The 21,503-nt window shown below is 36.4% G+C and overlaps 1 protein-coding gene across 1 annotated transcript in view; it reads left to right on the plus strand.

Annotated features, from left to right (window-relative positions):
* The window catches only part of PCLO (piccolo presynaptic cytomatrix protein), a 321,975-nt gene that overhangs the window by 155,928 nt on the left and 144,544 nt on the right, over positions 1-21,503 (plus strand). Inside the window, exon 7 of the mRNA XM_017727961.1 lies at positions 3-585. Coding sequence (XP_017583450.1) covers positions 3-585 — 583 coding nt within the window. The remainder of the gene's footprint in view (positions 1-2; positions 586-21,503) is intronic.

Below are 21,503 nucleotides of genomic sequence, written 5' to 3' on the forward strand. Positions count from 1 at the left end.
TTCTCCAAGGTATCTAGTATTGCAGTTCAGACAGTGGCAGAGATTTCGGTGCAAACAGAACCTGTAGGAACAATAAGAACACCTTCAATCAGGGCCCGATGGGATGCTAAGGTTGAAATCATAAAGCACATTTCAGCTCCAGAAAAGACATATAAAGGAGAAAGTCTGGGATGTCAAACAGAGACAGAGTCAGACACTCAAAGTCCCCAATATCTGTCAGCTTCATCTCCTCAGAAAGATAAAAAACGTCCAACACCATTAGAGATAGGATACTCATCCCACCTTCGTCCAGACTCCACATTACAGGTAGTCCCTTCCCCTCCCAAATCTCCCAAAGTTCTCTATTCACCCATTTCACCCATTTCACCAAGCAAAGTGATAGAGTCAGCATTTGTACCTTATGAAAAACCCATGACTGATGACATCAGCCCTCAGAAGATGCTACATGCTGACATGGCCAAGGTTCCTCCATCAAGCCCAAAGGCAGCAAAGATGATGCAACGCTCTATGTCTGATCCTAAGCCCCTGAGTCCCACAGCAGAAGACAGTTCCAGAGCTCAGTTTCAGTACACTGAGGGTTTTATGGTAAGAAGTATTTGCTTGCTTTTTTTTTTTTTTTAATATGCAATTCTACAGCTGTTAGTACAGCATGAGGACAGACACACTCATTTCCAGTACCTTGTGTATGTAGTCTTTTTGCACACCTTACTGACAAGTCCAGAGGAATATCTGCTGTCTAAAGCAGTGGTTATCTCCTTCACTGCTTTGCCTGGAAACAGACAAGTCCATATTACAGTCTTACTAATATTTGGGAAATAACAGAACAAGTCCATTTTCCGAATTTGGATGGCACTTTGTGTTTTATATGGCTATTCATTGGTAGTGTAGGTGTTACTGACAATTCTTCAGAAAACTGAAAGCATTTCCTTTCTAATCATACAACACCCAGCTCTTGTGGCACAGTCTGTAGTGCATTTACCTTGAAATGACTGCATGTGCCTTCTGAGAGACAGATAACACCAGATTTAAAATTGCCTTAGTTAGCTGTCCTTTTTGACCCTCATGAGGTTTCTTGGCCATGTGTGATTCTGTGGATAATCTCATGTCCCAGTGTGTACATCTTTTATCTTTCCCACACCAAAAGGTCTCATATCACAAATCCATTTTTAATTTGTTTGTTTTGGATAAGGAAGATTATCAGGAACTTATACAAATTTTGAGGGCTGTTTATAATAGGGGTGAGAGGAGGCTGACATTAGGATCAAAATTTTCATTTCTGCAGTATTTGTTTTCCTTGAGAAATAAGATTTCATATTTGGGAATCAAAAAAAAGTACCTTTATAATATGATATGTTCTTGGCTGTCCTTTTATCTGAGACCATTACCTTCTGTCAGTTGATGTGTCAGTATCTTGTCAGAATTCTGGAAGAGTTGCCATTCAATTTTTTCAGCAATATTTGTCTTTTATGTTCAGTTATCTTTGAATATGAGTGATTATATGAGTGAATATGAGTGAGGATAAAGAGGGTTTGTTCTCTCTGTTTGATAATTTTTGGTGGCTTTCAAGTGCAGAATTATCTGGTTGTACCCTCCAAGGCTCCCACTGTAAATAGTTCCTGCAGCTTCACATAATTGTGCAGCATTAAATTCTTTCCATGCTGTTATTGCTTGGAAAACAGTACTTGGAAGTTTGAAGGGAAAGCTGTAGTTATGGCATTGGCACTGCATATAAATATCGTTCACTAATGCAGGATAAGCACAGTGGGGGAAACTAGCACAAGCACTAAAGTTTCATGTAAAGGATTTGGAACCGCATCTTCAAGAACGTTGCTCTTGGATTGTAAGAAACAGTTTTACTATACTTGTAAAAGTATAGTAAAACTATTTCTAAGAACAAATGATTCAGTTCACTTATTTTACAGATACATATATATATATATGATATAAATTGTATCCTTCTATGATGGATGATAAATTCTATAAAGAGCTCATTGTTTAAAGGCCTTTACAGTAGAGTTTGAACACATACATTATTCTTTAATGAGACATGAGAACAAAGAGCTTGTACACCATTGTTTGGTTTTTTTACCAACATTTTCTTTATGGTTTTGCCTTGAACCCAAACGGCAGTGAGCTATGTGGTTTTCACTAGTGTGCAGCCATCAGGCAGCAAATAGCCCATGTCTCAAAGTAGTTACAGTCTAAATAAATGAGGGGGACATTTTTGTGGAAGGTAGGGTGCAAGTAGACAGATGCAAGGAGGTTAAAAGTCTTCCATGAATACAAAGTTGACTGCACTAACTTGGCCATGCAGCAGAAAGTGAGGAAGCTCCTCTGTAAACCTCCCCTAACCATCATGGCTGACTTCAGCTTTGATGCTATGTTAAACATTAAGCTTTTTATACTCTCTGATAGAGTTTTGATAATTATATGTCTGAGGTTAAGTTAGTTTATGCTGAGATCAGGTACTTGAAGTTTAAAGGAAGAAAGTCATATGGCCATTAAAAGAAAAAAGATTTATGGTGATCCTTGCAGAATGTAATTGATTGACCTCATCAGCATCTGGAAAAGGGGAATAAATTGCTTTTGCAGTTTCTATATCAGTTTCAGTTCTCAATTGCTCAGTCCAGTTATGTTATAAAGGAGAGTTCTACAGCACAAGATCTAAATTATCTGGGTTCCACAAGACTTGCAGTATTCCTTCCAGGATGTCCATTTTTTTGTACCATGGGTTTAGAGCTGTATCATTTTGAAGCACAGGAAAGACTGGACAGTGATTTCTTTCGTACATTTTATCACATTCAAAAGTTCTCTGAAAGCATACACACAGTGTTATTGTTGGCAAAGTGTAAACCTTTTTGACATTTTTTCAACTGTACACCTTTGTTGTTAGACCCACATGGTGTTATTCTACTTAAGTTTAAATACAGGATCACATTTGGATTATCCTAAATGTGAAAGTAAGATGCTACCTTAACTTGGAAATATTTTTGGCACTGGACTGTTTTTTATTCATTCTGTGTATGTACAGTGCCCACAACTGCTACAGTCTTTATTAATTCTCTCTTTACACTTTTGTGCCTCCTGACTGGAGAATTCCTAATTTCCTAGTTATAAAAATTGAAAGGTAGAAGGGGCCTGTTAAGCCATTCAAAAGAGTGAAGTTCAGTACAGAAAAAATTACAAAACAGCTCACTCTGGAGAAGAGAATTTACTAGAGCCGAACATAAAAGAATAAAATGGAAATGAAAGATTGATCTTTCACTACCTTAAGGAAATGGAATGTGTATATGAATACTTTGTGCATGGATGAATATCCCATCACTTTTTAAATAGTTCATGAATCAGGATTATGTCTTTGTCTGCATTCATAAACACTGCAGGTGAAAAGGGTGTTCATGTGTTCATGTATATGATTCACAGGCTTTTTTTTCATGACAATTGAGCAAAAAAGTTGATCCTTAGGCAGTTGGTGGGACTGAAAGAGTAAGAATAAAATGGATCTCTTTCTAAGATTTTCAGTTAAATGATACGTTGTCCTTTAGACAGTGTCCTTTCATTATTCATGCATTTCTTCCAATGGAAAATGGGCTTTTTACAACATTTCAGGGAAAGATATTATGGACACTATGACTAAGATGATTAAATTATCTCTCTATGTCTTTGAACTGTTGCTTTAAATACAATTTTCTTCTTTAATGCAGCTTGTAAAGGAAATTAGTGTAATGTTTTATCTAATCTAGTGTAAGTGAAAGGCTGAAAAGTGACCTGGTAGCTAATCACATAATAAAAAATCCAGATAACATTGCTTTCAGTGGTGACACATTTAATTTTCAGACAACAAGCTATGTGGTTACATTACATTTTCACTTTCTTGTCTGTCATAGTCATTGTCTCTATGTGAACACTGGAATGAACATAAATGGTGGCTTCCTGTTCCAAAGAAAAATTATTGCTGGCCACTATGTCCGCTTTTGTAGTTCTTATGTGCTGTCCATTTCTGTGATACATATTAGTAATCAAGTGTAGCTGAGCCAAGAAAAAATTAGGAATTGTAGCCTGTCAGAACCAAAAAAAGTTGTGAAAGCCACCCATTGGAATTGACATTTTGCAAAGATACCCAGTTTTTCTGTTTTGTGAGCTTTGTGCCTCCTGAGCTCCCTGTGGCAGTGAGCTCCCCAGCTCTGATATTATTAGACTGTCCAGAAGTCCCACATGGTAGGGTTCAATGGAGTGAACAGCCCTAGGAATGGTCTCCATGAGAGCACCAGGAACTGTCAGTAAAGTCTGGAAGTGAAGATTGAAATTCATCCATTCAGCAGCAACAAAAAAATTGTGAGCACCTGTCTAATGTGATAAAGAAATGGCTTTACACCAGTGTGCCACAGAATCAAGTCACATGCCAGTCACAGTCATCTTTGGCACTTGTACAGATTGCGTATCTGTAATCAAAGATTTTTTCACCTTTGGATGCAAAATGCCTGTTCAGCTAAACTGAGGCAAGTTGCAGAAGATTTTGCACATGACCTGTCGCACGCATAAAACATCTACAGCTAAGCAGTGCATAGACTCAGCATAAGTGTTTGTATTCGTGAAACTAATGCAAAGACACATCTGTCAACAGCCTGTCAGCTTTAGGGTAGAAACTGTACATTTAAGCTTTAACACTTAGAGTAAATCCTATCAATATGTTTATTAAGAGAGACTTTTCTTGACATTTTTATCTGATGTGATTTACCATGCTTGTAAGGCAAAAATAAATCAAATCTTCATAATGTGGTTAAAAAAAAAAGTAATTATTTCAAGCAAATTTCCCCTGAAACGTGTCTTTATTTAGGTAAGAAATGCAAGATTTCTTCTATTTCTATATTAAGAGCAGAAGTATACTGATTTTAAGAGTGGAATTTCTTGGCTTTGTTAACACATTGATGTGTATCTTCTGTGATATTCTGAAATTTTCAACTTTAAAACTGGAATGTTAAGACTTTATGATTTCACAGAATCATAGAATGGTGTGAGTTGGAAGGGACTTTAAAGTTCATCTAGTTTCAACTTCTCCTGCCACAGGCAGGGACACCTTTCACTTCACCAGGGTGCTCCAATGCCCATCCCACTTGTCCTTAAATGTTTCTAGGGAGATGGGGCATCCACAGCTGACCTTTGCAGACCTGCTCTACATGTGAGCACTGAAAAGGGAAAACAAGGTAGTTGTTCCCAGTAGAATTAAAACCTTGAATCTCTCATATCCATGATGTTTTGCTTGTTTATTCAGGACTAAGCTGATCACCAGACTTGTAGTTCAGCAAGGAATGTTCTCCCTGGAGAATGAATAGAGAGAAAAAGGCAGGGATAATCCAGCTGTTTGAAGGTGGATATTTCTGTTTGCTCACATTCCTCAGGAGCAGGGAGTAGGTTCATTTCTTAATATCATGGCAGAATGTCAGGTAACATAACTCTTCTAGTGTTGGAGCACAAGGCATAGGTGTTTCCCTTGGTTTCTTGTTATCTGAGCGTAATTCCAGGTAAAAGGAGTTGGTACTTTGTTACAGTTTTTATAGTTGCTGTAAAACATCCTGAAGTGATTTTTGGTCTGAGACGTAGGTGGTCTTGTGGTTGTGCTGCAAAAGGCTTAATTCAGTGCCTTTAATTTTCCGTTTTAGTTCTATGATTCAGCTCAGAAAAAGGGAATAACATTTTGATTTCTGTAAAAACTGTATTTCTGTATAAAGGAAGAATTACCTTTTGCAGAAACAGTTGCTATTTGGGTTTCAGTACAGCTGGGTGTTGAGGGAGGAGTCATCTAAATTTAAAGTGCAAAGTTTTTTTAACTTTGCTTTGAAGTGACATCGCTGGACTGTGGTTTAATGAAAGTTCTCCAGACACTGGTGGCAACTGGATCTTCATTTTAAACGTGCATAAACCAGTCCTAAAGAGTGACCTGGGAGAAATCTCATTTGCATAATTCATAAGGCTTTCATGCAATTTGTGAACTGCACATGCAGGTCTGTCTGACACTGTGTTAATACACTTAGCAACAGGCTAAGTCACCAGGCCTGAATAATGTTGGTTCATTGCTTATGAACAGGAAGTCTTATCTTGAGACTGAATTCAGGCCAGAAATCCAGAGAAGGTGTAGATGTTCCCCTGAATTTCCTTTTGTGCTTGAATTTTGTCACGTGCTTTTTTTGTGTGCTTCAAACAAATTCTCTGGGAACTGAGTTAAAAAGACAATCTCGCTCACATCTGGAAACAGTTCTCAACAATCCTATCCCTGTATAAATATTAAATTGTACTTATTTATCTTTTCCTTTAACCATGTGGCTGTACCTAGATTTAAGATTATTTCTTCCACTAGAGGTCTGAATTTTTTACAATTTAGAGTCCTATTAACACTTCAAGCTACTGCTGCCGGTGAAGTATTTGAAATCCTTTGGAGTAACATTTATGTGACTCAAATGAGGCATCTTTTTCCATCTGTCAGGTCTTCCAAAGAGACAGGATATCCCACATCTGGGCAACATGTCATATAAACATTACTTTCTAAAGCACATTTAACTATGTCAGTCTTTTCTGACTGATACTTTTGTATTAGTTGGTTTCACACCTTCTCTATTCAACTAAGGGTCATTCATGCATAATAGGAAATTATTGTTGTGTTCACTCTTTTTCCTTAACAATGTTTTATAAAGTTTGAGATTTGTGGCAAAGTTGACAAAGAGCCTTGGTTTTATGTCACTTGGGCCTTTTCCTACCTGCTGTCGGCTTATCCATCTTCCTCTTAAGCCAGCTCTTACACAGACATTAAGAAAACCGTCCCTGGCTGCGAATCCAATCCCTCAGTCTTTTATCTTCCATAAAGACAAAGAAAAATAGAGGTACAGTAAGATCTTTATATTCATTTCTGGTTGACTTGGTTTGCATGGTTATCCATTTTAAGAATACTTGGAGTATTTGGTGTGGAAAGAGGTAAATAATCACGTTCCTTGTTTTAAAGTAATAAATACAGTGTATAAATTTATACAGTGGAAACAAGCAGGCACAGAAGAAAGACAGAGGGGCACATACCCATGAGCAAATTTTGGCCTACTTCAGCTCTGTTTTACTTCAGATCTTCACCTCCTCTCAAGCCACAGATTACTGTACTTAGTGTGAATAGGAGGGTAAAAGTTCTACCAGTGTAATTGACTGAAATAAAAGGAGGATTTTCTTTCACATTTTCTGCTGATAATTCTGGCTTCCTGCATTTTATTCTGTCTACAGTTTTATGAGCATCTTTGACTGAAGCTCTGAAAGTTATACAGAGAAAATGAATGTACATTCTCCAAAAGGAGCAGAAGAACAATGTCTATAAAATCTTTGTTAGAAAGAAACTGCTGTCTGTGCTTTTTTAGCAAGTTGTTTGGTTTAGTAAAAGCTGAACAATAGATCAAATTAGCTGATGTAAACTATCTGCAAGTATACTGTGTTGTTGTCCAAAAGGAGCCAGTCACGGTTTGGACTGGTTTTCCCTACTGGGATTTGAGCCTGTTTGAGATACACTTAGGACAGAGCTTCCTACTGAGTTTTCTTCAGAAGAAGGCTAATTTGTTTATAATAATTATCCCTGATTTATTTTTAGCATATGAGGTACTAAAAGTTTCAAAACTCTACATTATTCCCTTGGGAAAAATATGAAAAATATTTGCAGAGCTAGATATACCACATATAATCACCCCAAAAATTAAAAATAATGAAAGGATAACATGAAGATAGCCCAGTAATCTTTGAGCTAGATGTATGTGTGTTTGTAATACTCATCACAGCATAATTAGCTTCGTAAATTGTATACCAGAGCTCTGATGGTTTCCTTCTAATCTTTAAAAATACTGGCTAGACCAGATTCTCTTGTGCTATCAGTGTTTCAAAATGCAGTGTGGTCTAATAGCCTATAACAGGTTGTTTATTTGTTTGCTTGTTTTTAAATTAGTAAGGCTTGCCTATGTTAGAACTTACTTTACTTTGGTTCTGATCATCAAAATCCTTCTAATTAGGCATTGCTTTTCTGAGACAGTGATTTCATATTAAAAATAATTTGTTAAGATAGACATATGATTTTGCATATTATTGCTGCAAGATAAAATTTTATTATGAAATATTAAGAAAAATAGTCCCCTTCTACTTCTTTACATTATTACTCCAACACAACATTATTGCTAAGCTAATTTTTTTCAATGGGGATTTTTAAATGGAAGTTTTCTCTCCATCTGCCAGCTGGAAGTGAATGTCTTAGGTCAAAATGGTCCCTGTCAAATGGGAAAGCTGTTTTAAGTGGACCAAACAAGGGCTTGTCCTAGGCTTTACACTTTAATAATTCAATTGCAATTTAAATTATGAAGAAATGCCTCATATAGAATTTTTAGATTGATATAGGAAACACAATTACTTTGGAAAGCAGAGTTGCAGTTCAGAGCAATGTTTCAAAATTTCAATAATGATACAGACACTACAGGTACAGAGGAAAAAAAGCAAACCAAAACCAAACCAGGAATATTGCTGATTAGGCAATAGCAGTAGTGAAAATATTCCAGTGTAGTAGCAAAAGTTCAGATCTAATATGACTTAAAAATATCAAGTTCTTGCATGAAAGGTAGTGGTGTTCTTGGGGAATACTGACAACAGGTGCCTGTGTAGGATACGTGTTGCAGTTGTTTACCCTGCTCAGTGGTGGGTGAGACTTCAGCTTTAACAATTAATGCAGTTTAGCTCAGCACCATTCAAGAGTTAGACAATGAGATGTTTCAAAGTTGAGCAAAAGAGAAAGGATAAAAGATGTAGACAATATTGGTTAGAAGGCTGAAGGATCTGGGTGTGTTGATCTGGAAAGAAGTCCAAAACTGGACAAGAGTATTTCGCTGTGTTAAACATTATTTTAAAAAGGACAAATATTAACCACTCTTCACATCCAGTGGAGGCACAGGATGGACTGTCTCAATCTGTGGCCTTGGATATTTAGCAGATATGAACTTTGTAACTGCAATAGCACAGATGCCTTAGAATTGATATATTTTAATGAACCTGTGTTACATCTGAATATTTGGAATAACATGAAGGGATAGATAGGCTGTATGACTGATTTCCTTTCCAAGCCAAGAATATCTTGAGCACTATGAGTAATAGAAGTATGTTTAAAAATTGAATTCTAAAATTAGATACAACTTTCTTTAGTATTCATGGCTTTTTTTACACAGTATCATGAACGTCTTTGGTGTTAATTTGTATCGATACAGCATTTGCCACAGACCACTCAGATATATATGGCCCTTTCTATAATATGAGTGACTGCAGTGATGCAGTCTTCATTTAAAAGATAGGAAGCTGAGATAGGCATAATCAAATACCCTAATTGTCCAGTCTGGTTCCTTCCATCCGTCAGCTGAAGTGGCATTTAGTCACTATTTTACTCTCCTCTTTCCATTTCTCTTCAGAAGCATGGAAGTCTCTTGCCTTCCTTGGCTGACACCAGAACATAGTCTACCTAGCTAAGGTATGAAGGATTGGAAATAACAGGTTTAACATTAGATATTGGTGGTGAAAAATCCCACCTGATCTGGTCACTGTATATTCCTGTTATAATCTGCAGGCAGAAGTATTCCAAGGAAACAGTAGTTAATCGACTTACTTTATAGCTTTAGTTTGGAATATGATTACTTTCTTAAATTACTATAGTAAGGTTCTAGATGACTGAAACTGATTTTGGTCCCATGGTCACTCAAAAAGCCTGTCTTCTGAGTCTTCTGTGTTCTTATTTCCTATTTTTTCTCTCAAAACAGTGGATTTTTAAATTATGTACTAGTTTCCTTTTATCAATTCTGCCCAGCAAAAGTTAGGATTCAGTTAAAGTTAGGCTTATAAATTGTTTTCTAGGTACCAAAAGAAAAATAATTAAAAAATTATTAATTTAAACCAACTTTCATTTAATTCACTGAAACATCATTATAAAAAAGTCTTTCCACTATTTACTGGTCTCTCCAGCATGCTTTTAAGATGAATGGCTGCTGACAGATGGGCATCATAGTGCAGGCAAACTTCTTATTTATGGGACAAGGTTGGCTCTGCTGACACCAATTCAGACTTTCAGAAGTTATCCTGTCAACAGTTCTTAAATCTCCCTATTTTAGAGAGAGGAAGTTTTTCATTTGTGCTTATCCTCCCAGTTCAATTTCTCCAAATAATTTCCAATTTTGTTACCAAGAAGGAGCCAAACTCTGGTAAAAAAAAGTGATTCACCTGATGCAAAATTCAGCTCAAGGTGTGGAATCCATAATGGCATGGTAGGTGCTAGCAGTCCATGCATTTAGCAGTCAATGCATTTAGAATGAAGATATGAGAGAGGAATTAACAGTGCTGTGCTGCCTAATTCAACTCTTTAAAACTCCACTTACAGGGGTAAGTCTATCACAGGATATGGCTTAGACATCTCTGTGAAATTTTGATGCAGACACCGAAATTTCTCCCTTGGTGTGAGACTGCAGAGGAAGCCTGCCTTTTGGCTCTCTGTCAGAACTTCTTGCATTTTGTACATCGTGAGTTCGGGTCTCAGTTCAATTTCTGTTCACATTCTCCATCTGTCCATATCTTCCCTCTAATCTCCTTGCTAAGCCCTGCTTCTGTTTCCCAGCTGGTCTTTCTCTGACACTCTCTCTCATCCAATCTAACTGGTTCCTATCAAAATACAACTTTGATTATCTCACCTTACTCACTTTGCAAGCTGTTTTCTGATGCCAAATCCAGCTGAAGCATCAAGCGTGCTGGTGCTCTTACACTGCCTGGCAAGCCTTTTCCCTGGGGCATTATGGCCAAGCAGGCTAAATAGGCCAGCCATTGACTGAAAGTGAAGGCAGAGTTTGAAATTTAATAACTGTTATGGAAGAAGGTCTGAAGGAGGATTATATGCTGAGGATTTCTTTAGTGTGTGTGTGGGATGAAAAGTTCAACAGATTTGATTTCTCTAAATCTGGATAACTCCTTGATTTAGTCAGCAGTTGCCAGAGGTGAAAAGATAGTCAGGAAGGCTGATGGATGGAGTGAAACAGAATGAGAGTTATTGTTCTGGTTTGGCCAAATTTAGAAATATATCCTCTGAGAGAAGGCACAACCACCCCTCCCCCACCAGGTTCGGGAAAAATAAATTTTCCTCGAAGGAAAGTGAAGAAGATAAAACTATTTATTTAACAAACACACAGGAAAAGGAAAATAATGCTAAATAATAAAATCTCTCGCTGTGGAGAAAAAACCTGGGAATGTGTTGGAGTCCTCCCTTTGGTCTCCTCGGAGCTGGGGCTTGGCCCAGGGCCAGGCCCTCTGTGCCCAGTGGAAAGTCCTCCCGATGTGCTCTGATATTGAAGCAGTCCAGTGGAAAAGGGAGAAAATCCGAAATTCCAGGGAAGGAAAAACAAAATTGAACTCTCAGTCTCTCTCGGGAGATAAAAAGAAACTGAACAACTGGCCAAAAGCTGAATGGGAAGCAGCAAGCCGGGCACTTCCTCGCTTCCCTGCCACAGCTGGAAAAAAAGTCTCTATCTCTATGTGACCTTGAACAAGCTGCAAACTGCTTTGAAGAAGTTTTGCTCAGTTTTTCCTCCCCCCTCTCAGGCTCAGTTTAGAGGCATAGAAAGGCACAAGAATTAATTTCTGGGCATAGGGCAGCAATATGGGATACACATCATAAAGCCACCCCAAGACAGTTATCCACCTAAAATTTAAGTTTAGTGTGGTGAAGATTATTTCAAGACTGAGTGTTTATTTTCAACTGCTGTAGAGCATTATTAAAACACAGTGACATAAGACTCAGGAAGTCATAAGGTAGTTTGGAAGTAATAATTACTTCATTATTTTCTGGAACAAGTTTTCTGTACCCTCCTTCATAGTTGTATTTTTGCTATATATATATGATGTAAGAGGGCAACAGTGAAATAAAATTAGGGTCCTTGTCTGAGCTGATGTTAGAAGCAATGACTCTTTTTTTCCAAAAATTTACTGTCTGGATTAATCACATCATATTGATGCTCCTTTTATGATTCCTAAGTTATAAACAACAGCAGAAATATCATGGTCTTCTAGGAAGAATCAGTGATTAATAATTAATTCTTCTTCTAGGAAAAATGGAATCAGTGAGTTTGTCCTTTGCCCATTTGATAAGGCACACTGTAGTATAAAGAATTTTATTGTAATGCCTTCAGATATTTCTTTAGGTAGTAAAAACAATTCTTGTGACAGTGGTGATATTGGCTGCTCTGAGTCCTTATGTTCTTACAGCCTGTTAGAGCATTTCTTGTCTGAGGAATGATAACCTAGGTAGAAGAACAGACTTTCATCTCTTTTCTTCCTGTTTCTTCATCATTTTGCCCAAAAACTCACCAGGAAAAACAAGAAGTTTTGACAATGTTAGAGGAGGAGCATTTTTACCATAGGTATACACGCACCCACACACACGCATACTACATACGTATATTTAAAAAGGCAAATGGCTTTTCTGGAGGGTATTTTGCACACATGACTAATATTATTTTTTTACCTCAGAGACTCTGCAGTTATGGAACATCAAAGCTTTTATTTAATTAAAATAAATACTGAGGTCCCTACTGTTTCACTCCTTACACAGCATCTTGGAACTATATCCATCATGATGCTGGTGCCTGTATAATATTTTGAAAACAATTGCCTATCTAAACTCCTCAGTCATCACAGATCACCAAAAAATCAGGTTGGACAGGTACTGTGGAGGTCATGCAGTTCCACTTTAACTTCAAAGCTAGGCTAATTTCTAAGTTAGATCCGATGTCTAGAGAACTTGCCAAGTTGAATTTTGAAAATCTCCAGGGATAGAGATTTTACTGTCCCTCTGTGCATTCTGTTCTGAGAATTCACTGCTCTCATGTCAGAGTGCTCCACTTCCCTTGTGCAACTTGTGCCTTTTGTCCTTCTTCGTTAGAAGAGTCTGACTGTCTTTTCAGTACTGCTTCATTTGAGAGTTGAAAACAGCAATTAGGTGTTTTTTCCAAGCTCGGTTCCCTTAACCTCTCTTCTTTGAACAGACACTCTCCCTCAAGCCTGACCATCTTACTGGGCCTACACTGGGATCTCTGAATGACATTTTTAATGCTTTGCATGGATATAAAACAGGGTGGGAAGAGTTGGGAGACTCTCCCATCTGATTCCTTCTCTTCCAGTTAGCATTGTTGTTCTCATTAGCTCGAGAGCAGACACACTCAAACTGCTGTGCTGCTTTACTTCAGAAGCAAATTACATTTCCTCAAGCACTTCCTATGCAGCTTTATAAGGAAATACACAGTACAGTTCAGGAAACACTAGTCTATGCCCGCCATTAAGCTCTCAAACCCCATAATTAGGTTAGAGTAATTTGAGAAATTGGTGGGTTTGAGGTTTTGGGTTGTTGGGTTTTTTTCCACTAGAATCTCCTCCATTTTTTCTAGATTTTTTTTATACACTTAAGTTTTAAGAAATCTTCATTTCCTAATAAAAACTAGTATTTTTTTGGGTGCATGTAATTAATAGGCGATATATAAATTCTAAGATACTAATATCTCAATGTCTGTCATCATTATAAAGAGAAAGTCTTTTATAAATGTATTTCAGATTTTTAACTCATAGATTAGAAAATGTCTCTTTCCTTCCCATGCTATGGGTAAATAGACTTGAAAAAAAAAACTCCCCAAAACCCAGTGATAGTATTCTGTAAAATATCTCTTTGAAAAACTTCTTTAGAAAATATGACATAAAAATATTTCTGTGTTTTATACAAATACAATAAGAAGCTACAATTGAAGGATAAGTGATGGAGCAGTGCCAAAACATTTGGAAGTTACATCAGAATCCCAAATTCTAGTTGGTACTCATTAATGCATTTTTATTTTTGAATTTCTTAGAACATGACTTTTACTATCTTTTACTAGTTTTACTAGTTAACTCTGTTAATTCAGTCAGATGTGGATCATGCCTTGGGGAAATTAGACTTTTTTTTTTTTAATTAGTTATTCCACAATTCAAATATGAGGAGGGTTTTTTCACTTTCTTTAGAACAAAATTTCTCAGTTCTGATTATTATAAAACATGGAACCCCTAAACTGATAGAATGTGGGGAACAGGAAGGAGGGCAATTCATTTAAATGATTGAAATAGTACTGCTGGCAATTTACTGGTAGAAAATAACCTTTAAATCTGAATTTTATATTGAAGAAGTTCAAAGTTTGCGCAGGCAGAAAGAAATGAGTTTTGTATGGTAGAGAAAAAAAATACAGTGATAGTATATAGAATATAGAATATAGTATATAGTATATAGTATATAATATATAGAATAGCTGAGACTCTGGAGGTCTCATTTTTGCATCAAATTTGTGATTCTGTTTTTATCAGTCTCTAGTAAGTTTTGATGTGTATCTTAACCATATTGATATGTTATATTACACAGATATTGGAGTTAGTAATAAATTAAGAAATAAGGTGGATCAAGAAAGGAGTCCTCAAAAAAAGTAGAAATTTGAAATCAAGTATGTTTTAACTTCATTGTCTTAAACATTTTGTACTTATGTAATGGGGAGAAACATGTAAATGTTTTCAGATATTTCTGTGTATTTCTGGTCCTTATTTCTGAAAGTCTTTGTCATCAGTTGCACGTTTTTCGCTGAAAGTATAGGATTACCAATAATTTAGCATTAAACTTCAAAACATTTTTAAAGAAGTATGTTAGAAATGCTTTTCCAACAGTTCAGAACATTCATCGTTTAAACAGAGTTTGGAAATTTAGTGGCTGGCTGAGGATGAGCAAATTGAAATCTGTGCTTTTTAGTTTCTCCTGAGCTGGTTATACAGATGGAAGAATAGACTTAAGAACAAGTTGAAGGTTTTCAAGTGTTTTGTTTTTCTCACATGCAGTTCAACGATTGGAAATCAGTTTCGTGAGTATAGAATCTGCAACACAATTTCAGATCAAAATCTAATTGATCAAAATCTAATTCAGCCTTTTCTCTGCAACATTGACTAAGTCATGTATTTTCAGTAAAAAATGAGATTGTCAACTGATACAAAGTGATTTAATGTTTTCCAGAAAGAGAGCAGAGCAGATAAAGAAAAATGTTTCATCATTAATTCAGTACTTAGTCTTTATGTGTAAAATGATGTTCAAACAACACAGTAAGGAATTGCACACTAACACACAGCGCTCCTAGATGATGCATTCTGAGGTAAATGCCATCAGTGCCTCACCATTTGAGATAATCTTCATCACTATTCAGCAGCCTGGTTCCTGGCTGCTATAGGTACAGCAAGGTACTAGAAAGATTGCCATGCCTTCAGAAGAGGGATGTACAAATTAAGTTATTTCATATTTCCTGATGAAATACAAAAAGCTGGTGCTGTAAATTTTATGAGCTCTGTAGTGTTTATAGAAAGGCTGTTTTGTTTATAGTCTTATCAAAGATCTATGAACATGAAAATGCCACCTGAAAATGAAGTAAAACCATTTAGGTACTTGACTTGATGACTTAGAAATTATATAATGTAATGTTCATCATGGAAGATGACTTGATGTTCACTATTCTAATCTGTCCAAGGTTCTAAATATCAGTGCATGATTCATGCTAAACAATAACTTTTTGTCAGTCTTAGCTCAGAGGCAAATAAATACCCTTTAAACATATTTTTTTTTTTTCAGGATCAAAATATTTCAGCTAATAGATGTTTCTTTGCTTTAATAATATAAAATATTCATAATTGAATAACACCAAATTATTACCAAAATTATTCACAATTCACAAAATATGAAATAGAATTTTTTTTTTTTTAATTTTCTCATTTAGATCTAGGTGCTCCTAAAGGCTAATAATATTAGGATGCCCAGAAAATCAGATTTGACTCAAAAAGAGACAAATTTAGACAAAGTCTCTGCACCCATTTATTTTATGTAGGTGAACTAATAACCAAAACTGTTTTCCTACATCAGACCCTGTCTAACATACAGTTATTTAGTGTTTCAAATAGGCATTCCTCATCTCTACAGTGCTATTAAACATACCATTGTAGCCTGTTACTGGGTGGTGACTTTCAGAATTCAACTGTTTAAAGTTTGTGCTTCTTGTCTTTCCATCCTTTGACTTACTGTTTTTTAAAAGTCAAGACCTCTTTCCACAAGATAAGTGGTTCTGACCTTGGGGATATAGGAGTGCATCTCCACCTGAATTTTACAAACCTAGCTAAAGTTCTCAGTGGTAGCATTGTGCAATGAATGTTTAGAAGAACCGTTTTCATGCTTAGCCATTTTTTCTTGTTTTCTCTCTAAATATTAACTTATAAGTGTTCTTGTCTTGGTTATCCTGATACTCTACAGCCCTCACTTGTTCTTGATTTGTATAATACTCTTTCCTTAAAGATTTTGTGTTGGAGATCTGTGTCTCCAGAAACGTTTTCTTCTGACATCCTCACCAGCTAAAATGCATTAGTCACTTCTGCCTTTTTCAGTGTTTGGGAGCACATCTCTGATAAATCACACTTGCACCCAACAGTTTTGCTTTCAACCCATAAATAGTGCCATTTCTTATCTGTAAACGGATGTATCATCACACTGTGCCTCAGGCTGCTATAGGTCCCAGTGAACGTCAGACTATTTGAGACTTCAGAGCAATAATTTGACTTTCTGTTAACATCTCTGGACCCAAAAAATACTAGATGACATGACTGCCAAGCCTGATAATTTGTGAAGAAAAGATGTCACTAATATTCAGTAGCCATTAGTTTTGGATGGTGTAGACTAATTTTTCAGCTCTTGCTCTTCCACTTGTCTAGAATGTGCATTTGGATGATTACAGACATTTCAGGGTTTCATTAATTTTCTTTTCTTTTTAAACTCCAGGTTTGCTAGAAATTTTAAAAGCATGAATAAAACACATAAAAACAATGGAGAATGGAACCAACCCAGATCTGTGATTATCCTGTGAACATCTTTTACTGATAATTTCCTGTGTTTCTGTAGTAAGAAACATTACATTGCAGGTTTAGGGTAATTGGTATAGTCCATGTGCATATACTCAAGTAGAGCTACTTTTTACCTGGATTATTTTTGACCTATGGGATCAATGGACAAAGAATGGTTTGGAACAAGAATAATAGGAGATCTGAAAGTGAGGGGGAAGAAAAGAGCCTTTTTCCTTTTGTACATGCAGTGAACATATATCCTAGATTCCAGGCCAACCATAAGAATTTTCATTTTTATTTCGTGTCTTGAAATATTTCTGTTGCATTAAATTGTTTCTCCCCCTTTTTTTTTTCATATGTAGGTTTAGAAACTGCAAATGGCACATCTTTCACATTAACTTTGGATTTTTTGCTGCCTTCTCTGTATTTTTTGCTTCATTAGTGTTTAAAAGTAGTCTTTGCCAACTTTCTATCTTCCTGCCCTGCTTGTCACAATAAGCAGAAATGAGAAGAGGAAGGTCATGATTCTAAAATAGTATAATTGCTATTAAAATAGTAGGAAGAAAATTCATTAAAGGTTACTGCTTTCTTCTTTCTCAGCTCTACACAGTTGGATTAAATATCACATTGCATACAAGGTTGTCATCTGATGCAATTTATCCAGGAGTGGAATACTTCCTCCTCTGAAAATGAATGTAGATTTCAGTGCTAGTAATATAAATTATATTTTATAATTAGTAAAATAATCAAATATAAATATTATCTCCACGTGTGCTTAAAAAGAGGAGATAGAGGATGTTCTAAAAATCAGGACTTTCAATTCTATTCAGTTGAGCTAATCAAGATGGAGCTGAGTGCCTTGTCTGGATTTCTTTGGTGAAGAGATGGAGTTGATGTCCAATCTGGTTTTAAATACAAATGATGAAGCATTTGCCATTTCTGTTTCCCAGCTCCATGGATTAAATCTGGTGCAGTATCCACAGAAAGTAGAATACATGTAAAAGTAAAAAAAACAAACAAAAAGTAAACTCTGAAAAAATGGTTTCATATCTTTTAAAATACTTTTGTTTGGGAAAAAAAAAAAGACAAGCAATCTGTTTCACTTTGTTATCTGTTTAACGGATAACACAGTGGAAGCTGTTCTTCTTCCATGAGAAGATGCTCTGTGTTGTATCAGTATAGCAGATTTATTCATGTGTTTTTTAAGTGTTAATGCTTACTTTAAAAAGTTGGCTTTTTGAAGGTTAGGGGTGGGTTGGGAGGAGAGGTTAGTTTGGTTTTGTTTAATTTGTGTCACTTGGAAATGGATTTGTATCAAAGTGGAAATGCCATTTTTATATGAGAATAAGAATAGGAGGAATATGGAGTTTTGTGTGGTCTGGCTAGTACATGTTCTCGCTGTAGAAAAGTGTAATGGAAAATCCGGACATACTGTGAGTAGTTTTCACACCTCGTAAGTTTAGCCATCTGTGGCAGATGATCTACTCTGTGTGTCTGTTGTCAGGTTCAGCTACATTTCTTTAAAAGGTGTGAGGATTACGCCTGCCCTGGGATCAACTGAGTGTATTTTAGAGGGAATTCTTATGCTTCAGAAAATGAGGGGTGGAGGCAGAGAGGAAAGAACTTTCAGGCAGAAGGAAGTTTAAGGGAGACACTGAGAAACTGCAGAGAAGAGAGAGAAATATACTTGCAGCCTGAACTGAAGGAGAAATTAACTTGTCCAGCTGAGGCAGAGGGGGTTATGCAGAGTTTACTGCAAGACCTGAAAGCTGGTGAGTTGTTGGAATGGAATGAAGCCTGAAAGACAAGTATCAGCAACCAAGGAGAGTTTCCAAAACTTCCTTTTGTTTCGTTTCTACTCTATCCTATTCTATTCTATTCTAATCTATTCTATTCTAACAGTGTGTAATATTGGAACCATGGTATATAGTACCAGAGCTGGATAAGAAATATGCTTTCCTACAGCTGAATGTGTTGCATTGGTAATTTTAAGGCACTTCTGGAAAGAGAGGGAGGAATTTGATGCAGACCATTCTGCAGGTGCACAGCAGTATGGATGAATCCAGGGCTGAGCAGAAAAGACAAAAAGAAGGCTTAGATGTGATGGATACGGAAAGGCCTGAATTAGGTATGTGGGCACTTGGTGAGTTTGTCTGATCTGTGCCTTACAGCAGCAGCTACATGGCCATTGTTCCTCAGCACGAACCACATTTTAGAGAAAGTGGTTAATCAGGGCACTGCTCAGTCTACCACCTTTAATCTTAGACCAGGCAAGTAAAGTATCATGAGTGCAGAATAAAGTAAATATTGCCTGAACAATCAAACTGAGCCAAACCCAGAACTTTTGATTGCTGAGGAGAGGCGTAATTTCTGAAGAATTGAAGAGGTGGTGGTGAGACTCCTGAAAAAAAAAGGATTAAAACTCTGCTTCATGCAGATATTTCATGAGGAGCCAAAAGCAGGAATTGAAATTGCTCTAGTTGTGGTGAGTGGGAATGACCTCCTGTCTTGAGACATTTACAGGTGACATCTGTGTTACATGTGGCTGTTTCCACAGTTGGCAAGAGAAGCAGGTGTGACTGTGGAATGAGCTGAAGAAAAATTGCACTTTCTTCCAGTTCAGTAGTCTGGAGGACTAGCTCAGATTAACTCTGCACATGGTGCCTGTGCTTGGGCAGATGAATCCTAACTCTTGTGAACAAACAAGGGCTGTGGCACAGCATGTGGTGTCTCATCAGCTACCATGCTTTGGAGGAAGTCTGTAGTGAAGGAGAGGCAGAAAAAGCCAAGATTTTCTCACACCATTTTTGTTTGGGATTTTTCCCCTGTAAAACAAGATTGATATTTCCTTTCTTTCAGAGATAAAGGGGGATTTGGTGTTGATTGTTTCAGGATTTTTTAGCTGGGTTTTTTGTTGTTTTTTGTTGTTGTTGTTGTTTTGGTTTGGTTTTTTTTAAATTGTAGCTGAAAGTTTGCGAAGTAGCCTCATATCTGTTGAAAACAGATGGTGCTAATTCAGCATATGCATATCATATTGATAAGTATAAACTGTTCTGAATTTTTCTCACGAGTATTTTCTGGCCAGGATTCTCAGTTGGATTGCAAAGGAAAAAAAAATTAAAGTATATTCTCATCTACTGGGAAAATGTGCTTTATAATCCAGTAAAATTTTCAACAGATGAGATCTGAGTTTCAAATAAAATGTATTATTCTGACTGAGGTGTATGACACATAATGATCTATGTGTTACATAATGAGAAACAGTGTTTTATTGATTACTGTTACTGAATGAGCCCCTGCTAAGGCTATTTCATTCAATGCAGAAAGATTTATTTCAAGGATTTTATTATTTGAAGATAAAGTTGCCTTTCTCTACTGCCACAAGTAGCTAACAGTTAATATTGTGGTACAATATCCTTTAATATAGCTTGTTTCAATTACCAATGGCAGAATCATATTGCCTCTGTATTGAAACACATTACTAAGGTACAGTTCTTTTTTATTAGTCAGTTAAATCCAAAAATGTGTTGTGTTGGAGACAGGGCTCATCATGCGCAAACAATATCTGTGTCTTAATCTATCACAGGCATCAAATTGTCCATCCACATTCATAGAACTTTTGATAACAGATAAAGCAGAGAAGTTCTGAGTGTTTTTGGTTCTGTATTTATGTAAAATGCCTTTCAAACTGTCAGTGAAACTACAAAGGGGAGAAAAGGAAGCGATGACTAATAAGAAACACTAATTATGTTGCAGTGTAGTTGCAGTGTACAGTGTTATAGTGTAGTAGTACATAGTCACCGGGAATCTGCAGGCTTTGTCTTGTTAAGCACCTACCTCAGAGGAATTCTAGTTTTACCATTTTTATTTCTCCATATAGTGAATCTTTCTCCTGTTCAAGTTACTGTTATGCAATACTTAGATGCCTATATACCTTGTCCTCTGTTTTTTCATTTATATCATAATCTTTTGGGTTGTCAAAGTAGAATATGCTTAAAAAATCTCCTCTTCAGAAACTTTCCTGAGTCATGTCAAAGATTGTATATAGAAAAATCCATCATTTTGTTCCGTTTTTCTTTTAAACAAAAATTGGATATCTTCTTAAAAGTAATTAGAAAATGAGAAAGATTTTGGTTCGCAGACAAAGGGATTTGTTTTAAATTCTTTATCAGGCTTTGGCTCTGGACTAGAGCTGTAGTACTTTAGCTGTCAGAGTTGATACTGAAAACACAGTATTGCAACAAGGGTAGAATAGTATTTTATTTCTGTGAAGTCCCTCAATAGTTTCTGGTATACTGATACATAAATAAATACCTGAGAATATTTAACGTATCTTAGTACAAAGCATATAAAGACAAGCATTTAGGAGGCATCAGTAGGTATTGCCTACACAGCAGCTGTATATTTCCTGCAATGTTTTCAAGCCTTTTATAGCAAAGTATGAAATCGGAACTTGTCATTCAGAAAAGAAATTCTGACCATGTTCTTCTGGTTTGAGGACAGGCTTTCCCCCTTCTACTCTCCTTTCCCTCTTTCCC

Source organism: Corvus brachyrhynchos, unplaced genomic scaffold (assembly GCF_000691975.1).
Source record: "Corvus brachyrhynchos isolate BGI_N302 unplaced genomic scaffold, ASM69197v1 scaffold50, whole genome shotgun sequence".
Taxonomy (NCBI): Eukaryota; Metazoa; Chordata; class Aves; order Passeriformes; family Corvidae; genus Corvus; species Corvus brachyrhynchos.